The following is a 20,456-nucleotide window of genomic DNA, read 5'->3' as shown; positions in this document are numbered from 1 at the left end:
AGAACATAAGCACATAAGAACATAAGAAAGTTTACAAACGAGAGGAGGCCATTCAGCCCATCTTGCTCGTTTGGTTGTTAGTAGCTTATTGATCCCAGAATCTCATCAAGCAGCTTCTTGAAGGATCACAGGGTGTCAGCTTCAACAACATTACTGGGGAGTTGGTTCCAGACCGTCACAATTCTCTGTGTAAAAAAGTGCCTCCTATTTTCTGTTCTGAATGCCCCTTTATCTAATCTCCATTTGTGACCCCTGGTCCTTGTTTCTTTTTTCAGGTCAAAAAGGTCCCCTGGGTCGACATTGTCTATACCTTTTAGGATTTTGAATGTTTGAATCAGATCGCCTCGTAGTCTTCTTTGTTCAAGACTGAATAGATTCAATTCTTTTAGCCTGTCTGCATACGATATGCCTTTTAAACCCGGGATAATTCTGGTTGCTCTTCTTTGCACTCTTTCTAGAGCAGCAATATCCTTTTTGTAACAAGGTGACCAGAACTGAACACAATATTCTAGGTGAGGTCTTACTAATGCATTGTAAAGTTTTAACATTACTTCCCTTGATTTAAATTCAACCCTTCTCACAATATATCCGAGCATCTTGTTGGCCTTTTTTATAGCTTCCCCACATTGTCTAGATGAAGACATTTCTGAGTCAACATAAACTCCTAAGTCTTTTTCATAGTTCCCTTCTTCAATTTCAGTATCTCCCATATGATATTTATAATGCACATTTTTATTGCCTGCATGCAATACTTTACACTTTTTTCTATTAAACATCATTTGCCATGTGTATGCCCAGTTCTGAATGCTGCAACAGTGTTTGCCACTCATCCTATTTTTGTGTCGTCTGCAAATTTAACAAGTTTGCTAAATATACCAGAATCTAAATCATTAATGTAGATTAGGGATAGCAGAGGACCTAATACTGATCCCTGTGGTACTCCACTGATTACCTCACTCCATTTTGAGGTTTCTTCTCTAATCAGTACTTTCTGTTTTCTACATGTTAACCACTCCCTAATCTATGTGCATGCATTTCCTTGAATCCCTACTGTGTTCAGTTTGAGAATTAATCTTTTATGCGGGACTTTGTCAAAAGCTTTCTGGAAATCTAAATAAACCTTGTCGTATGCTTTGCAATTCTACATTTTCAATGTTGCATCCTCAAAAAAGTCAAGTAGGTTAATTAGACATGATCTCCCTTTCCTAAAACCATGCTGACTGTCTCCCAGGATATTCTTACCATATAGGTAATTTTCCATTTTAGATCTTATTATAGTTTCCATAAGTTTACATATAATAGAAGTCAGGCTTGTTGGTCTGTAGTTACCTGGTTCGGTTTTGTCTCCCTTTTTGTGGATCGGTATTATGTTTGCAATTTTCCAGTCTGTCGGTACAACCCCTGTGTCAAGAGACTGTTGCATGATCTTGGTTAGCGGTTTCTTTCGTTTCTTTGAGTACTATTGGGAGGATCTCATCCGGTCCAGGGGATTTGTTTATTTTAAGAGATCCTAGTCTCTTTATCTCCTGCTGCTCTGCTCCTGGTGGTGGAGGTGTCGGAGACAGAGGCAGCTCCTGCTGCTCTGCTCCTGGTGGTGGAGGTGTCGGAGACAGAGGCAGCTCCTGCTGCTCTGCTTCTGGTGATGGAGGTGTCGGAGACAGAGGCAGCTCCTGCTGCTCTGCTCCTTGCGGTGGAGGTGTCGGAGACAGAGGCAGTTCCTGCTGCTCTGCTCCTGGCGGTGGAGGTGGCGGAGACAGAGGCAGCTCCTGCTGCTCTGCTTCTGGTGATGGAGGTGTCGGAGACAGAGGCAGTTCCTGCTGCTCTGCTCCTGGCGGTGGAGGTGTCGGAGACAGAGGCAGTTCCTGCTGCTCTGCTCCTGGCGGTGGAGGTGGCGGAAAGGCTGCCGACTCCTTCGGCAGTGGTGATGGGGCTGATGCTGGCCACTTAGAGGGAGGCTGTGGCGGTGCTGGCTCCCTCTGCTGTGGCGGCTGGGCTGGTGTGCGCCGTGCTCCCTTCAGCAGCATAAATAGAGGCTGCTGGGGGACATCAGCATCCTGCCCTTCTCCCCCCCAGAAAAATTCAGGGCCCTGGAGACTGCAATAATGGCTCCTCCCCTTCTGGCTCTTGGGACGGCAGCGATGGCTCCTCCCCCTCTAGCTCTCGGGACGGCAGCGATGGCTCCTCCCCCTCTAGCTCTCGGGATGGCAGCGATGGCTCCTCCCCCTCTAGCTCTTGGGACGGCAGCGATGGCTCCTTCCCATCCTCTGCATAGAGTTCCAGGCATCTCTCCTCTTCATGCCCGACTTGGCAGCAGTAAGTGCACCACACCTCTGCCTCTACTCCAGTCGCTCCCACGTAGGGGCACCTCAGCCAGGCATGCCCATACCCCTCACAGCGGGTGCACCAATCTGGGGGAATTTCCGGACATCGCCACCAGCGGTGCTCCTCCTGGCCACACCACGTGCACACGGGCCAGATGTACTAGGGCTCCGCCCCCTCTTGCTGCGGGTGCCGCCATTGTGGTTGCTGTGGCCGGACCTTTCTTTGTTTTCTTCCCATTTTTTTTTCTTTTTTTCCCCCTTGCCTGTGGTCGTTTTCCAGTACAGCGGGGCCGCTACATCCTACTTCTGACAACCATATGTGACAGGCTGACCGGGGTAAGGAGACTCAGAGTCAGGATGTGCAGGGAAAATAAAAGACTTTTAATTAAACAAAATACACAAAACAAAAGGCACGATGGCCAACCAAAAAGACAAACACAAAAACAGGCTTTAAACTCGAACTATCCAAAAAGAACCACTCACTCTCTCACACAGGTCTTCTCACTCTCACAAACACTCACCAACTAACATACCCAACCACTCCCTTTTACACAGGTGCCTGGGCTAATTGGGCAATTCGCACCTCATTAGCCCAGGCACATTCCACACATTCCTCTCACAAACTCACTCACTGAACCACACCCCAAACTCACTCATATCCACTCTAAACAATACAAAAATACAAAACCACCACAAAATAGGCTGCACCCCATCACACTTACCAAAAACAACATCCTTTAATGTTGGTTTTTTCAAAGCTCTCTTTCCATTTACACCAGTCCAGTTCATTTGTTGAGCAAGGGTGTTGTTGATGGTCTTGCTGAGCAATCTCCAGACAGTTTCCTTCACATTTGTTCCCCCAATCATCCCAAGATAAGAAATCTATAAAATTAGGTGTGACAAGAGAGAACCGTAATAGTTAATTATCGCAGATTTGATATTAACAGTAGTAGTTTTTTAAGAAATTTACATGGCAGATTATGAGAACCTTTGGCGCAGTGATTGTCACTCCTGGTCCTGGAGAGCCACCGCATTGCAGGTTTTATAGGCAACTTCAAGACCGCAATGACTGATTAAGCTATTAGAGCAGCTCGGTTGAAGTGAAAACCCTGCAGCTCTCAAAACCAGGAGTGAAGATCACTGGTTTGTATACTTTCATTCTAATTGAAAGGAACAGAAACAACATTATCTATCATAATTAACCTTTTGCAGTCCATTTATTAAGTGCGCGTCAGGTCCAATTTATTTTCACACGTGCAGTTAATTTTAGACACGCTGTTTAAAAGTATTTTTTTTCACAGTCAAACGGGTTTAAAAGGCCCTGCATATCAACAAAGCACTCACTAGACATCTCCAGCGCCGCCCACCCGTTCGTTGGTGTTTCAATTTAGGGAGGAGTGTGTGTATGTGATTTTATACCAGGTAGTGTGGTTATTTGAATAATAGGGTGATTTGCAATTTGTAATTGTATCAGGGAGGGTGGTTTATTAACTTGAAGAGAGTTGTTTGCATTTGGATTGGTCTCCACACAGCCTCCTGTAGTGGTGTGATCCCCTTTGAAGTGTGTAAAAGTATTGTCAATAGAGCAGTTAGCAGTTGTGCCAGTCCCCTTGCAAAGTGAGGTGGAACCTATTTAAGGGTGGGCATATAATAGTGGTCAGTCTACAGGAACCAGGGACTGAGGCAGATAGGCAAGTTCCTGCTTCAAGTAATTTTTAAATTAACTACATTTGGTAACTTTGTAAGGTGGTGTTTGAATTAGCTGAGTTAGTGTGTGATTAGTACCAGGTGAGGTGGTTTAATTGAATAGAAGTTGATTCGCTATTTGATTGGTTTCCATCAGTTTAGTTGGTTCTTTTGCCACGCAGTTGTTTTATATATATTAGGCAGCCTATTTCTGCGCCAGCAAGAAGCGCCAGCAAACTGAAGAGCCTCAACAAAAGAGCCGGGAGTCTAGCTGTGGGAGTCTAGCTGTGAGAGGCCTGTGCCGAGACACTGTTCCAATAGATCCGAACCTAACGGCGCTCTGGAAGAAGCCATCTACTAGTCAGGTCTGTACCCTCCACCCCACCCCGCCCAGGTATGTCCAGATAGATGGGGCATAACTCTGCAGTGTCCTGGGGACAGACTTGGAGAACTGACTCACTGCCACTTTTACAGTATGACACACACAGGGCAACACAGGATTACTCCTACTGCAAAACTGCACCTACTTGATCATGAACTGTGATAATGCCTCTTAGGGACAATGGGACAGCACAGACAGTTTGATGGAATATCTGTGTGAAATTAGTTTAAACATTAGCCTGAGTAATTCAAGAACAACAGTTTGGAGTGTATTAATAATTAAGTCAAGTCTCTCTCTCTGCACATGATGAGGACAAAACCACAGAGAGAGGACGATTTAGTTTAGTTTAAAGTTTAAGTGGATTCATCTACTAGACACTGATGATTTAAAATGTTTACACCGCCAGCTCTCTGCTTTCCTGTCCAACCACTCTCTGCTCGACCCTCTCCAATCTGGCTTCCGCTCTGCTCACTCCACTGAAACCGCCCTCCTGTCTGCCACTAACTCACTAAACTCTGCCCGAGCTGCCTCTCTCTCCTCTGTCCTAATTCTCCTCGACATTTCTTCTGCCTTTCACACTGTTGATCACTCTATTCTACTATCCCCTCTTGCTGACCTGGGAATCTCTGGCACTGCTCTGGCCTGGTTCTCCTCCTACCTCTCCAACTGTACTTACCAGGTAACCTGGTGTGGAGCAACCTCCACACCTCACCCTCTCTCAACAGGAGTCCCCCAAGGGTCACTCCCTGGGCCCCCTCATTGCATCCTATGGTTTCTCATACCATTTCTATGCTGATGATGCTCAGATTTTCCTCTCCTTCTCCCCCTCTGACTCCACCATCCCCTCCCGTATCTCTACCTGTCTGTCTGCTATTTCCTCCTGGATGCACTCGCATCACCTCAAACTCAACCTCTCTAAATCTGACCTCCTTTTCTTTCCCTCCTCCTCCCCCTCCTCTGATCTCTCTGATTCCAGAGGATCTCCATTCCTCTGGAATCGACCACACTCTCTCCCTCCTCCTCAGCTAAGAACCTTGGAGTCACCCTGGACCCCTGCCTCTCGTATTCCCAGCACATCTCCACTCTGGCACGCACTTGCCGATTCTTCCTGAGCAACATACGAAGAATCCGACCCTTCCTCACCAACTACGCAACCCAGCTCCTTGTCCAGGCCCTGGTACTCTCCCGCCTAGACTACTGCACTTCCCTCCTGGCTGGCCTCCCTGCGTCCGCCACCCGTCCGCTCCAGCTCATCCAGAACTCCGCTGATCACCTGGTGTTCTCTCTGCCTCACTTCTCCCACGCTACTCCACTGCTCCGCTCGCTCCACTGGCTCCCGATCACCGCTCGCATCCAGTTCAAGACTCTTGTACTAGCCTACAGATGCCTTGACCAGACTGCCCCCAGCTACCTCCAGACCCTCATCTCCCCCTACACCCCCACTCGACCTCTCCACTCCTCCTGCACTAGAAGACTGGCTGTACCTCCTCTATGCTCCCCTGCCTCCAGAGCCTGCTCCTTCTCCACTCTCGCCCCGCAGTGGTGGAATGGCCTTCCAACAGATGTCAGGACTGCTCAGTCCCTGACCACCTTCCGGCGCCTCCTCAAGACACCTCTTCAGACAGCACCTGTAGAACTCCTCTTTTCCATCTGGACACTTTATCACTCTTCCTTAATGCACTTTACTTGCATTTATCTGCTCCCTATTTTACTGCATTTAATCCTGTACTTTAGAGTATTGTACTGTAATCTGCCACAAGTGTTATTCAATCTGTAGTATTTTGCATTTAATCGTATCCTGATGTAACTATCACTGACACTGTTATCTGCTCCGATATTGATTCGTATTTTGTAATATACTTGTACTTACTAGAACTGAAGTCATTGTATTTTATCTTGCTCTTAATTGTATTAATACTTGTACTGTGATTCTTGAAATGTATTTTTTGTTTACGACTGTAAATCGCCCTGGATAAAGGTGTCTGCTAAGAAATAAATAATAATAATAATAATAATAATAATAATAATAATAATAATAATAATAATAATAATAATAATAATAATAATAATAATGCCTTAACTGTTATGTTTAATCAGCATTGCATTCAGTATATTAATCTTAAACTGAAAGGGGTTCCTCATGAGTAATTGCGAGCATGGTAGGTCCCTGCCACCTGGCTGTCATTTCTTTCTAAATAAGAGAACACTGGGAAACATGGTACACTGGTATTGCATTTGCAAAGCATTTGGTTTTAGCAGTCGTTTTATGTGTCACTCTTTTTGCTCAAGAGAGAAGTGAGACATTTTTGTTCGAGAGTTATGAAACCAATACTCATGTGGTATGTCAATGTTCTGAAATGACCCCTATTAATCCCTCAGAAGAATGGGAAAAAGCAATACAAGTAGGGACACTCCAGTGATGCATAATGAGTAATTATATTGTAATGAAGTATGGTGAACTTACATGTTAAACTCCCTCTAGATTCTGTTTTGCCCCAACTCATAGAGCCCAGATAGGTGTGTATATGCCTGAGCCTGAAGCAGAGGAATTTGAAATCTCAGCTTGGTGGGGTGACACATATTTGGAATTGTACTCTGTCGTGTTCTCACAGGTACATAAGCTGGCCTTGCAACAAGCAGAAGAGAAATTGCTTAAAGCAAAGGTTGAAGTCGATCTCGCAAACCTGAAAGTCACAGTACTAAAGTGGTATGGCTGGTCAGGAGAAGCGATGGGAAATAACATCTAGGATTGGATATTCCTCATTCTCCTTGGGGCTTTAGGGCTACTTATGTTGTGGAACTTGGGGCAGTGTATTTGGTGGAAGTATCAACGTAACCAATTGATGAGAATAATTGATAGACAAGAAATGGTAAGATTCAGCATCACTGGTAAACTACGAGATATAGTTCAAATTGTACTCTTGTGTTCTTTTTGTCGAAAAGTACAAAATGAGTGAATTCTAGGAGATGACATTCTGCATACAGTATTAATTATGTATTTGATTATAATTTTCTTTACTTCTATGTTAAAGTTTTATTTTCATATTTTGATATAGCTTAAAGCACTTGTGACTAGCTAAGCAAGACATCTGAAGTCTCTTGTTTCTTGGCTTCTGGCAGAGTGCCAAAGTTAGCAGGTGTCTAATCAAGATGGGTGGAGGAGTGGAGACACAGTGTGAAAACAGAACACCACAAAGGACTAGTTTGAAACAGTTTCTAACAGATTCGGTTAAAATGCTTAAATGTGACACACTATAGAATGTGATAGATTTGGGCAAGTTCCCCCCCCCCTTACCAGGAGGTGTGTTGAAGGTGTGTGATAGCAGGGTGGATCCATACTGATTGGAAGAGAGTATAAGAATTGGGGTGGAAATGCTAATATATTCATAGTATTTAATGTAATGTTTTTGTTTGAATTGTCAGTCAATTCTTTGATTTGACTCCACGGATGTCTGTGTTATGATACAAACGTATACATTAGGGCATGCTGTGACCTGCGCGTCTTTGCGTGCTTGTATCTGATGTTTATACAATTGTATTAACATTATTTTCTTTTATACATATACATTATTTTTTATAAAAAAATATATTTGTCAGATTTATTTCCCTACACAAGCTCTGTTTATTTCCCTACACTATGCACTGTTCCTGGTTGTGTGCAAGCAGCCCAGACACAGACACACAGCCCTGTACCTTGGCACCCCAGTGTCTAGGCCTCGACGCCCGCGGTATCCTCGGGTCCTCTGCCCCCTCGGTGCACTAAAGCCTCGAGGCCTCGGTGCCTCGGAGCCCTCGGTGTTCAAGTGTTTCCCGACATCGGTGGCTTCGTGCCTCGGTGCTTCAGCATCCTCGGTGCCTCGAGGGCTATACGCCTCAGCGATTTGAACCCCCAAGGCCTTTTCAAGCCCTGTGCTGCGACGCATTCGGTGCCACGCTGCCCCAGAGCCTCGGTACCTCGATGGTTCGACACCCTCGACACCTCGAGGATTCAACTTCTCAGTGCTTCGATGCCTCAGAGGCTTTTAAGCCCTGCGCATCAGCACCCTCGGTGGCCTCGGTGCCCCTGAGTCCATAGCCTCAGTACCTCGGTGCCTTGAGTCAGGGAAGTCTGTGGATCCTGGTCAGGTCGTTGGACTTCCATGCACATAAACACACTAGAGCTGAAAGCGGTTCACTTCGTGCTGCAACATTTCCTCCCTGTGCTCTGCAACCAACATGTCCTTGTCTGCAAGGACAACATGTCATTAGTTGCGTATGTGAACCACCAGGGAGAGCTTTGGTCCCTGGGGTTACACCGCATAGCCTTTCGGCTACTGATCTGGGCACAGAGACACTTCCTGTCCCTCTGGGCTGTACACCTCCCGGGAGTAGTGAACTGGGCAGCGGACCTCCTCTCCAGGGAGGGTCCTCACTCGTCAGAATGGCAACTGCAGCTGCTCCGTGCCTTCCTCGAGAAGGTCAGAGATAAGGTAACAGTTCTCCTGGTGACCGAAATTTGTACTGCAGCTAGCTGGGCTACTCCGCATACATTTACCAAGTTCTACCGACTTAATGTCATAAATCCCTCTATGCCTTCAATAGGGACTATGGTCCTTGAGGTTAAATGCTCACAACACAAACACTAGATGGCGGCAGCGAGATGTCTCTCATATGCTGTCTGCTCATTCTCCCTCGTGACGGCTTTGGTATAATTTCCCAAAAGTATTGTTTTGGTGGTAATCTTTGAATTGAAAGAGCCAACTTTGTAAGGTTGCATTACTTGCATTTATGGGTTCAATGCAAAAGATACTCCGTGCAGTGGCTATTTATTACCACGGGAGGCTGGACTGAGGACGTCACTCCATGGAGGGGCCTATCAGCAGCTTTGATATAAAATGCTCAGTAAATACCTGATAGGCATATCCCAAAAGTATTGTTTTGGCGGTCATCTTCTCTTTTAGAACTGCTTACCTCATATATGTTAAATGGGGAGGAATGGCCTTTTGTTACAGAGCCCTCAAACTTTGGAATGAGTTACCAACACATGTGAGGGAAGCTGAGATGCTATCTGTTTTATATATATATATATATAGTAGTTCCTCGAACAAGTTAGAAAAACTTGTTTGAAACTCCCTAGAGTCTCCAAGAGTTTTGCTGTTTTCACCGTTGCAGCTGCAAAACTAAATCACTTAGAATTACCATCTGTACCAGTACCAAAAGTCTGAAACTTTCTTACATCAAATGTGAAAAAACGTAAATACCTCTAATACACAATGAGATATAAGGCGTCACACTAAGGTAAAATTGTTATTCTCCTTCTTCCGTTTACTTTTTAAGAGTGTGTAGCGACTTTTCAAACAGAAAAGCTAAATAACTGGACATCTACCAATCATGTGATTCAATGTGATGTTTGTCAACATCAAAATAATCCATGGAACGCAAGCAGTTTGATATCCACACCATTTATATTAAACAATGTATTTATGTTTTAAAACAGCACATATCGCACAAAAAAGAAAATAATGATTTTTTAAAAAAATTACCACTGTTTGAACTTGCAACATGACATCCTTGAAAAGCACACGGCCTTAGCCTGCTGTGCCACTGGGCTGTTGTTGAAATGTGTTCATTTTTTAAGCTTACATCCATACCTGACCAGCTTTCACTGAAAACCTGGAGGTTCTGCTCGATTCTAGAAATGTTCTATTTCCTGTTTGAAAATATCCAGTTTCCTGTTTGTTTGGTACATACCATAGAATGGAATTGTACACAAGAGTGGCATGTAGCTTCCTTGTCTAAATCTCTGATCTGTGAAAAATTGTAGTTCCTCGTTTAATTAAAAATAAATAAAGGAATAATTTATTACGTAGAAATAAATAAATGATTTAAACAAATGCATAGAGGAATAAATAAATTTAGAAATACATATTTTTAAATAAACAAATGTAGAAATGAATACATGTTTATATTATAAATGTATAAATAAATTAATAAATAGCAAGCTAGAAAAATACATGTCATATTAATTGATTTGGCTGATGCGTTTATCCACAGCAGTTGACTTTTATATACCTATATAGAATTATATACCTATATAAAAAGTACAAGTTTCATGTAAATATATATATTGAGAGGAACAGTAGTTCCTCGTACAAGTTAGAGACTTGTCAGAAACTGCCGAGATTTAGTTATACAAGAAGACACTAGTGATCTATCGCTTGTGGCATCTGTATACTGGTTAGAGCACTGTGATCCTGAGTGGAGGGTTGTGAGTTCAATCACGGGAGGGGACACATTGCTGTTTTACCTAGATTGATCAAGTAAAAAAACCTGACTGTATAAATGGGTAATTGTATGTCACAATTGTAAGTTGGCCTGGATACGTATGGAGGACTATCCATGCCAAAATTAAAAATAAATACATAGAGAAATAAATAAATAAATACATGGACATTTATTTATTTCAACATTTATTTATTAATTTATGTATTTCAACCTTTATTTATTTATTCATTGATTTATTTCAACCTTTATTTATTTATTTATTCATTGATTTATTTATTCATTTATTTATTTCCTGCTTGCCGCTTTGCTATTTACATTTCACAGTGCGCTTTTACATTCCCGTAACTGCATTTACATTTCGAAGCCTGTTCTCTATTTCTTTTTAAATTTCACTGTGACAAAACTCCCCCTGTCAATCACAGCTAGTGGCCGGTATCAATTACACTATTGGCTGTAGAAAGATTGTCCCACCCTGCTCCAGGGAACACAATCGATGCCGATGTGGGCTCGCTAGATCACTGTGTGTTGGAAGATTGTGTGTTATTGTGAGCATATTGTTTCCAGCGCCAGTTGCATGTGAGTTTAGAAGATGGAGAGGTCTATATCTTCCCTTCTTGGTGAAGCAGCGGATCGCTTAAAAAACACACCCAGATCTCAATCTCCTCCACCGACAAATAGAACCATGACTGCACGGAACCCTGTGTAGACGGTACAGAAATTGGCCTCAATTAATTATCTAGCTAGTAGTTTAATTGTTTTGCTGAGCATCACAAGAAACTTATCAGTATTATTACACATTTAAAAACGAGGTATATACATGATGGACATTGACAAAATGTCTGCTGCTCAGCAACGGTGGCCACAAGCTAGTACTAGCCTGTGAATTTCACAGTACCCCCTGTCCCCTCATAACCATATACAGTACAATGTCAATTGTTAATCAGCACATTAAAATCTTACTTCACCTGCTGTAAAACAGAATTTGTCATTCTAGAGAATTTTATCTAAAAAGTTTATTTCTATGCTCAGTATATATCACGATTCTAAAAGCAGATACAAATAAACCCAATGAGAAGCTCTATAATAAAAAAATAACGCGATGTAGAGCTTAATGCAATGTAACTACCTTCGATATTTTAGACTTTTTATTAAACCACTGTTCTATGCTACTAAAATGTCATCAACCACTATTACTATCATAAAGCTCCCAAAATCCTTTTAGATGCTGCTCCAAAGTAAATGCCTGGAATTAAGTTTTGGATTGTTTTGCAGTTAGTGATCCATTCAGCTTTGTGTTTTGCTTACAGATGCTATATAAAAATTAAACCAATAAAAAATCTATGCTGCTTTAGTAGCAGCAAAATACAAGGGTGTGTAAGATGTTCGCTAGATTCACATTTATTACATTTGTGTTCTTTTTTATGTCAAGGTTGTGACAGCAGTTCTGAAGGATTCAGAAGACAGTTATTAGAATCTTATCCCAAACTGAGTGAGGGTGGTGGATTTGAACTAATGAAGATTTCAGGAGCTACGAGAAGCCGGATCTTGGCTGTTATTCCTTGCCCTAATGAGGGGTACTCAGCAAAATATTTAAGGGACCCAGAAACCCAAATTGGCTCTGCCATTATCTATGTAAGGCCGCTACAAAGAGGTCTTAATATGGATCCGGTAAGAGCTTATTGTTTTTTTCTTTTATTGTTTCTTAGTGCTGGTAAATTCTTATTATTCATCCATCTTCTTTGGTGGGTTTTGAGGGTTCCACATGTTCATTCAGCTGTAGTGTAACATTGCATTTGCAGTGAATGATGTGTCTGCTGCAATTCATTTTGTAGGTTCCTGGACTGTCCTTATCCACTGGGCCCCTGATGAAGTGCCTCTTTTGTGAGAGACTTTTCCTTCTCAGAAATAAAGAGTCACAGTGATGGCTGTAGCAGCAGGTATAGTGTTTTTGTTAATGTAATTGGTTAATGTAATTGGTCAATGTTAAATACAGTACATTAACTATTTTGAAAGGTTTACTTGCAGTAAAATGATGGAATATGCATATAGTGGGTTTCAGGAAATGTTTATGCTAATGTAGTCTTACAAAAATAAATGTACTGGTCTCGTTAAATGTTTTCAAAATTAATAAAAGCTGATTGGTTTTGTAATATAATTTAAGTAGTGGTTATAATCATTGTTTTGCTGCACTTCATGGATACATATGTAAAGTTCTTATTACCTGTTGTCACATACCAAAGGTACTTTTTGATGAACATTCTCACAGTGATCTGAGAATGTGTTGGTCCTGCATATGCTTGTGGTCATTTGTCCTTAATTGTCTTTGTTTTGCTGTGTCTTCTTAGTTAATCACTTCATGTGAAACTTATGATTTAAAATGTATTGTCTTCAAGGCCTTCATTTCAGAGCACAGACAATAGTGTAGTGGAAGGAGTAGGTGAGACTCAGAGTTCAGAGGTGCCCACTGCAACAGTAACTTGTGTGCAGCTGAATTCTGATGAGCTGCTTCAGCCTCAGGAGTATATTCCGGATAGACCAAGTGAAATAATAGACAGCAAGAGGGATGCAGGAGTAGACAGAGAAGTCTTCGTTGACAGCAGAGAGGTTGAGGACGGTTTGTGAATTAAATTATTTTATTATTATTATTATGTGTTTATTTAGCGACGCCTTTATCCAAGGCGACTTACAGAGACTAGGGTGTGTGAACTATGCATCAGCTGCAGAGTCACTTACAACTACGTCTCACCCGAAAGACGGAGCACAAGGAGGTTAAGTGACTTGCTCAGGGTCACACAGAGTCAGTGACTAAGGTGGGATTTGAACCGGGGATCTTCTGGTTACAAGCCCTTTTCTTTAACCACTTTCTTTAACCACACATTCCAATTTCATTTAATCAGAAACCTGTAGTTTTTCTTTTATCATGACAGTAAAAAGTTTAAGCTATATCCCAAGCATAAACAGAATCTTGGAGATGGTGGGTCAAATCAGCACACAGACTTAAGTGAAGACAGATTAATCCAAAAAAAGTTATCTAGAGAATTGTGAGGGTTTGGAACCAACTCCCCAGTAATGTTGTTGAAGCTGACACCCTGGGATCCTTCAAGAAACTGCTTGATGAGATTCTGGGATCAATAAGCTACTAATAACCAAACGAGCAAGATGGGCTGAATGGCCTTATCTCGTTTGTAAACTTCCTTATGTTCTTATGTTCTAAAATTAAAATGTTTTGTTTTAAAGTTTATACAGCAATAAAATATAAAGACATTTTAACAAAGATTATTAAATATAGTTGTTCCAAAAAGTCGTCTTAAATCAAGTGGAGCTGGAGCTTTTTGCTGTTGTACGCCTCAGGAACTCTATTCTGGTTACCATTAGCAGGTTGAAACATTGGATTCTTTTAAGTCTAAATTGAAAACATACTTTTTTTTTAATGTGCTTTTATATAATTGGTTGTAACTGGAGTGTACTGTATATTTCAGCTATTTTGTTTTGTTTTTTAACTTTGTACAGCGCTCTGGGATGCCATGATGTGAAGGGCGCCATATAAAAATTTGTATTGTATTGTAGCGTATTGTATCATTGATATAGCTAGAGGTTGAAACAACATTGTAGTGAAACAGATGTTTTGTATTATTAGACAGCACCAGTAATGGAACAGCTTTGTGGAACTTTAACTGAGTGACTGTGAAGACAATAACTCAAAGTATGCTGTATATATACAACCAGAACTTCAAAAGTCACATGACCTTCATATTGTAGCCATATTGGTTCAGTAGCCAATGTAATGGTCTATAAACATTTATCATGAAGTGACTAACTCAAATAGTTTATATGAAGGCTGTAGCTTTGTAAAATTACTGACAACAAAGGTTAGTTTTCTTGTATGACTGAACCTGACCTAGAGAATACTGTACTGAACATGAAGACAATATCTCTGATTGTTAAGACTGGCAACCAAGTCGTCACATAATCCCAAGATGACAGGTAAAAAAGAGTTTCCATTACACTAAAAAAGTTTGAATGGTTCATGAGATTTTTGAAGTTGAAGTAGAAGTGATGTATGCTTAACAAAAACATTTAAGCCCCCCTCAAGGGGACAATAAACTAAACACAAACCAGTATATAAACTCGCACTTATGTAACAATTAAATTGCAACATTGTGTTGGGATTGCTTTTTAATTTCACAATATATTGCATATAGACTCAAAGTATTAAAAAATACATTTCTAATTTCTACACATTCAATGCACAGATTTAAAATTATACAGTGGCTCAACCCATTACAGCAGTACAGTAAGCTATGACAGCATTGCAACATAATTCCTAAATTAATACAATGCCATCCTAAAGTAGTTATAGTTAAACAGAGTGCAGTTAAACTACAGTGTGCATTTCATCTCCACCATGTAATCAGCCTGTAAACCTCAATCTCATCGAGTTCCAATTTTCTTTTTCTGCAGTCAGAGAGTCGTTCACATTGGACACTCATTAGGTGATTTCCACAATTAGCGCAAATTTTTGAGATTGAGTTTTGCCAGCCATCAATGCTAACTGGGGCTGTGTTGTGTGGTGATGTCAGACCCGGAAGAAACACACAGCACTGTGAATGAAATATGAACGCGTTGCTTTTGCGTTTTAATAAAGGAACAAAATAAAGCTTTGAACAAACACAAACATTGATACACAAAACAAACGGCACTAAACAAACACAGTGAGACAAACAGAAACAAGTATTGTGAGGGTCCAATTGTTATTTTCTATTTTAAAGTTTACTCTCTGCTGTCTCGCCTTGCCTCTCCTATTCATTTTTCTCCTCACCGAACACCCAACCCTGAGTGATTCGTGCATCTATATATACAACTGTGCCGGGATTTAATTACTATAATCATTCACTTGAATCCCAGCACGTGAATTGATTTGTGCAATCCCCGTGCCCACATATTAATACACATTTCATCTGCATGTGAAGTGATTGTGCAATTCCTGTTCCTAAATAAAAATATACATTTTTAGAACACTCGTGCTACATAGCCCAATTTATACCCCATGCACCAATATATATACACCAACAATAACACACTACATACAACATAAAACACAAAAATACGCACAGGGGCGGGGCACCCCGCCACAGGCTGATAAAGAGTGCCAATTGAAATTGATTTGATTGTGGTCTGCTGCTGATGGAAATGAACGAGTTTGATTTCAAATCGCTTTCTAGTCAATCCCACTCGAAATGTGTCTTAACACCAATCTGCTTTTGTTTGGTAACAGGTAAGGTGTGTTTCACAGTCAAATATGAACCTGTTCCAATCCCAGCTGGGTTCTGGTTTGCCAAGCAAATGATAACCAAATATAAGTTAGAAACACAGGTCCTAATTTAAATGGGTAAAAAAAAAAACTGCTGATTGATGTATCCATTTCTAGATATTACATGCCAGATATCAAAGATGAGCATGTTCAGGAAGCTAACTGTCCAGTCTGCCCTGTATGTCTTCACGTAAACACCACAAGCTTGCATTCCCTTGCTTTTTAGCATGGAATCTCCTGAAGACAAAAGAGTTTAGAAATCCTTATCCCAGCCAGAGAATTCCTCCTCTGCTTTTGTTATTTCAGGTGGAAATCTGTCAAAATTTATGTACGGTGATCCCTAGAACAAAGACCATAGGTTATGTCATTTCATACACATTTTCCTTCAGTTTATAGTAGCCTTAATATTCTCTGCAGCAGTTATTAGGTGAAGTCTCTACAGAGTCAGTGTAGTCGAATAGAAAGACAATTGTATAAGACATACAGTATGCAAATGATTCAGGAACCACCTGGATTGATCAGCATTATGTGAAGAAGCATACAGTGGTTACAATCTTATTATTCTGGGACTTTTATTAGGTCAGTGGAGTTTTTAAACATGAAAGCATACATTTCCTTAAATTCTAAGCAAAACACTATTGCCCGTGTTTATGCTTTGCTTTATCACAAGTGTTTGCAGTCTGTATTCCATTTCTTGAATATGCAAAAAAGGGAGAGACAAACCATGCAGTCTCTCTACATTACATACACACACTGAATACACACTGTCCATTAAAACAACAGCAGAAAAAGGATGTAGCACTTATTACATGCCACTCTAAAAAAGGCAGTGTGATACCATACAAAGTTTTGATAGGGTTAGGTCCTCATTTTCTTTGACAACTAGTGTCTTGTCATTCATTTCCCAATGAACAAAACTCAAGTCAAACTTACCATTCGTATCAGTGGTATTGTGGGTGCCTCTATCTGTCCAGCCTGCAGTTTCTGCCAGTTTATCTTGCTGAACCACCTGGAAAGTGAGAGGGACACAGTATGTTTATGTACCCTGGATTCATACATTGAAATATATTGCACAATGTATTGCATAAACAATGGACGACACACCAACTGGACACATGACACATTTGTGGCTCATTACACAATAAGGCGTGTATCTGCACTCTCAGCCAGACAGGCTCCTGCTTCTGGCTACCTCCAGCTTTTCTTCCGTACTGAGAGATTCAACCCCCTGGACTCTGATCTACCTGTGTTTTAAGGTGTTCAGAGTCAAATCAATTGGAATGTCAGCTGGTAGGTGACCAATTAGCATTGCTCATAGCTGACATTTTGCAAGTATCTAAGGCTCAAAGTTAACCCTTTCCTAGGTTTGGTAAAACACACATTTTACAACAAAAATACACTATTGAACATTATACAGTCAGCACCGACATATTCGACCTCAGTGACGGTTAAATGTGTGTGACGCATATCTGATTACTTCATTTTGGCCTGATCCATCCCTTGTCTGTTTTACAGGGTACACAAAAAAGATACAATGTCAAAAATACATAGCTGAAAGGACTGTTTTAAAATAAGTAGGCTTCCATTTAGATGTACTGTAGTTGGTTTTGTTGGGCCAGTACTATATTTTCAACAGAAGAAGTATTTTAATTTATGATTCTGAAAATATCACTTGCCAAAAGAGACGACACGTGGACTGTAATGCAGTACATACTTTTAAATCTGGTACGTATTGTAGCAGTATGTAAAATTCCCCATTAACGACCCAACAGCAAAATGAAATCAAAATGGTACCCATGCACAGAACTGCGTAAAACATAAAAATTGCAGAATATAGTGCTCGATAAGGCCCTAATGTGACAGTTCGCTTGCAAATAAAAATGCACCAAAGCAACTAAAGATTGCTTTAAAAAAAATATCACAGTATCTAAAACTGTTTAATGATTAACTGTTTTGCAGTACCGTAGCTTGTCTTGTTCGCTTTGTTTTTGCTGCATTTTCATCATGTGAAATTAGAGGAAATGCTGTGTAACTGAAAAAAATACATAAAAAAAAACTGGGCTGTGATGGATAATCAGATAAATTCTAACATTGAAGAGACGGGCTTTGTATTAGAAAACTGGTGATGGAGTCGGAAATCGCGTGTGATAGGTAAGTGCATTAATTTGTTACACATATTATATATATATATATATATATATATATATATATATATATATCATGGGAATTGATTTGTTTCGCAATACAAGGACGGTAAACCGCAACTGACGTGTATGTGAGTGTCGTATGTCCGAGTGCTGACTGTAATGGAATATGTGGATTAATTACGTGCATTTAGACTGTGAAATATGGGTGAAAACAAGCTCCACTATCGAATAAAATAAAGTATTTACACAAAAAAACACAAAAATAAACACTATTTACATGTGAGGATTTTTCACCCCATCACAGAAGCATGTTTAGTAGTAATTGGTAAATATTAAACTGCTGCATAATACTAAGGTTAGAATGAATCTTTTCCAACTGTTATCATTACTTTACTATTCTGGGTATTCCTCAAAATACTGGCATATACAGTACCTAGTGGAGACAGTATGCTCATATTTCAAACATGGACAATGCAATTCAGAATTATTGGTTTATGGAAGTGTAGCTTAGTTTTTTTTCACCCTGTAGCATATTTATAACTGTGTTTATCTTTAACCATGACATAACATGTACTTTTGCCAATAGTATTGAAGTTAAAATGCCTTGATATTATTTATATTATTTTACAGTTTTTGTTTTGGATCAATTTAGACACTAATGTGACAACTGTATCAGTGCAATTCCTAAGACCTCTACCCACAGAGCTTTCCTCTGTAGAATCTTTCATTATCGATACCTGTGGTTTCTGATGTCCTTTATTCCATTTTTGGTGTTTCCTAACCTTTGACCTGGTCGTTGCCTAGGAATCAAAAATCAGACAGTGAACTGATAATGGTCAAACATTTTCAGAAAGCGTTTTAAAGCTGAGACTCTACCTAAAACTGTGGAATACAGTACCTTATTATAATTTTTTATTTTTTCATATCCTAAACAAAATCCTCATACTCCTCCAGGGATGACTGTTTTTGTCCGACTGTCTTTCTGGATATCCTTTCACAGTTTTTACAGTGATGAAACTTTATCAATCATGCTTTATTAAATGTGGTCTGGACATACTTCAGCACAAGTTTTTGAGAGTTTTGAGCAGCTGTCCATACAGTAGGTCTGTATGTTCAACTTACATTTGTATATGTGCATACAGTGGCAAGTCAAGGTGATCAACTATGTTACCGATTGCTCTACTTTTGCATTTATAGCTGCAGGGGGTGCATGTCACTGACAGTAGCTGTTCTGAACTACCCAGCTGTTCTGGTGATGTGATGGCAGCCATGCAAATTATGTGGAAGAAGGGGTGTAAACGTTTGTCCTGTTTTTCATGATTTCATGATATCCTCTATCTTGACAAACAGGTAATTGATCCATTTGCGTGTTGCAGATGTGCTAGTGACAGATGGAGAAGCTTACCTACAGAGTTTGCTGATGAGAGACCTAGCTCCCTCTCCCATGTAGTGAGGAAATTTAATGATCCCATCCAGAATCTTACTGTAGACCTTCTGGGGGTCGGAGCTGGAGAAGGGGGGGCTGAAACACAGAAAGGGATGTGGATCATTCCACAGCTTGCCAAATCAATCTGTATTTTCAGCTGCTCACTGTCAGTTTAATCAAAAGTGCACAGGAATTTCACACTTAACTGCTTACATTTTACTGCCCTGAAACATGGAAAACTAGAAATGGGAGGTTAGGAAATGCTGGAGGATATGAAGTCAGCATCTAAAATTCTTTGTGAGTGAGTAAGCTCAATATAGATTGCCCTCCAATGCTAGACAATGACTGTGACGGCTGGAAGCCAAGCATCTCACTAAGACTTGTAGGAAATAAGAAGAAAAGGTTTCTTGGTGCCATCTTGGACAAAGGCAACCAGAAGCCAGTCCTGAGTTCTATCAGCTTCAATTGGCCAACTTGATGAGAGCAAGCCAGTAAATTGGTAAAGCTCACTTGCCCTCTGCCGATTTGTCAGTTGCCAGATGAGCCAGTGGAAATTGGGGAATAAATGGGGGAAGGTTTCAGGTTGCCCCTCACCAAGATGGCACCAAGTAAACTTATCTCCTTACATCCTGCCAGGCTTAGTGAGATTCTAGGTTTACAGCTACTACAAACACCCTCTTGCATTTCTCACTCTGCAACAAGATTAGCAGATGAAGTAGCAGTAGCGGCTGAGATAGATTTCCAGTAACATTTACATGCCAAATTAATTTTTTCAAAATGTTAAATGTTGCAAGGAGGAATCATTTATTTAATGTAATCACTGGCTTAAGTTCGACCAGGTTTTGGAGTTCAGCATATTTAGCTGTTGGTAATTGTTCAAATATTTACTAGCTGGAAGTTAGATAGAGATGCACATGAA

At 40.7% G+C, this 20,456-nt stretch overlaps 1 protein-coding gene across 1 annotated transcript in view; it reads right to left on the bottom strand.

Annotated features, from left to right (window-relative positions):
* Positions 1 to 13,310: 13,310 nt before the first annotated feature.
* The window catches only part of prkg3 (protein kinase cGMP-dependent 3), a 57,068-nt gene continuing 49,922 nt past the window's right edge, over positions 13,311 to 20,456 (bottom strand). The window contains exons 19-22 of the mRNA XM_034016989.3: positions 19,517 to 19,633; positions 18,849 to 18,911; positions 16,898 to 16,973; positions 13,311 to 16,304 (exon numbers count right to left, since the gene is read on the bottom strand). Of these exons, the coding sequence (XP_033872880.1) occupies positions 16,218 to 16,304; positions 16,898 to 16,973; positions 18,849 to 18,911; positions 19,517 to 19,633 (343 nt within the window). The 3' untranslated portion in view covers positions 13,311 to 16,217. The remainder of the gene's footprint in view (positions 16,305 to 16,897; positions 16,974 to 18,848; positions 18,912 to 19,516; positions 19,634 to 20,456) is intronic.

Source organism: Acipenser ruthenus, chromosome 6, assembly GCF_902713425.1.
Source record: "Acipenser ruthenus chromosome 6, fAciRut3.2 maternal haplotype, whole genome shotgun sequence".
Lineage (NCBI taxonomy): Eukaryota > Metazoa > Chordata > Actinopteri > Acipenseriformes > Acipenseridae > Acipenser > Acipenser ruthenus.
Note: the sequence above shows the minus strand (reverse complement) of the source record. Positions and strands in the feature narration are given on the sequence as shown.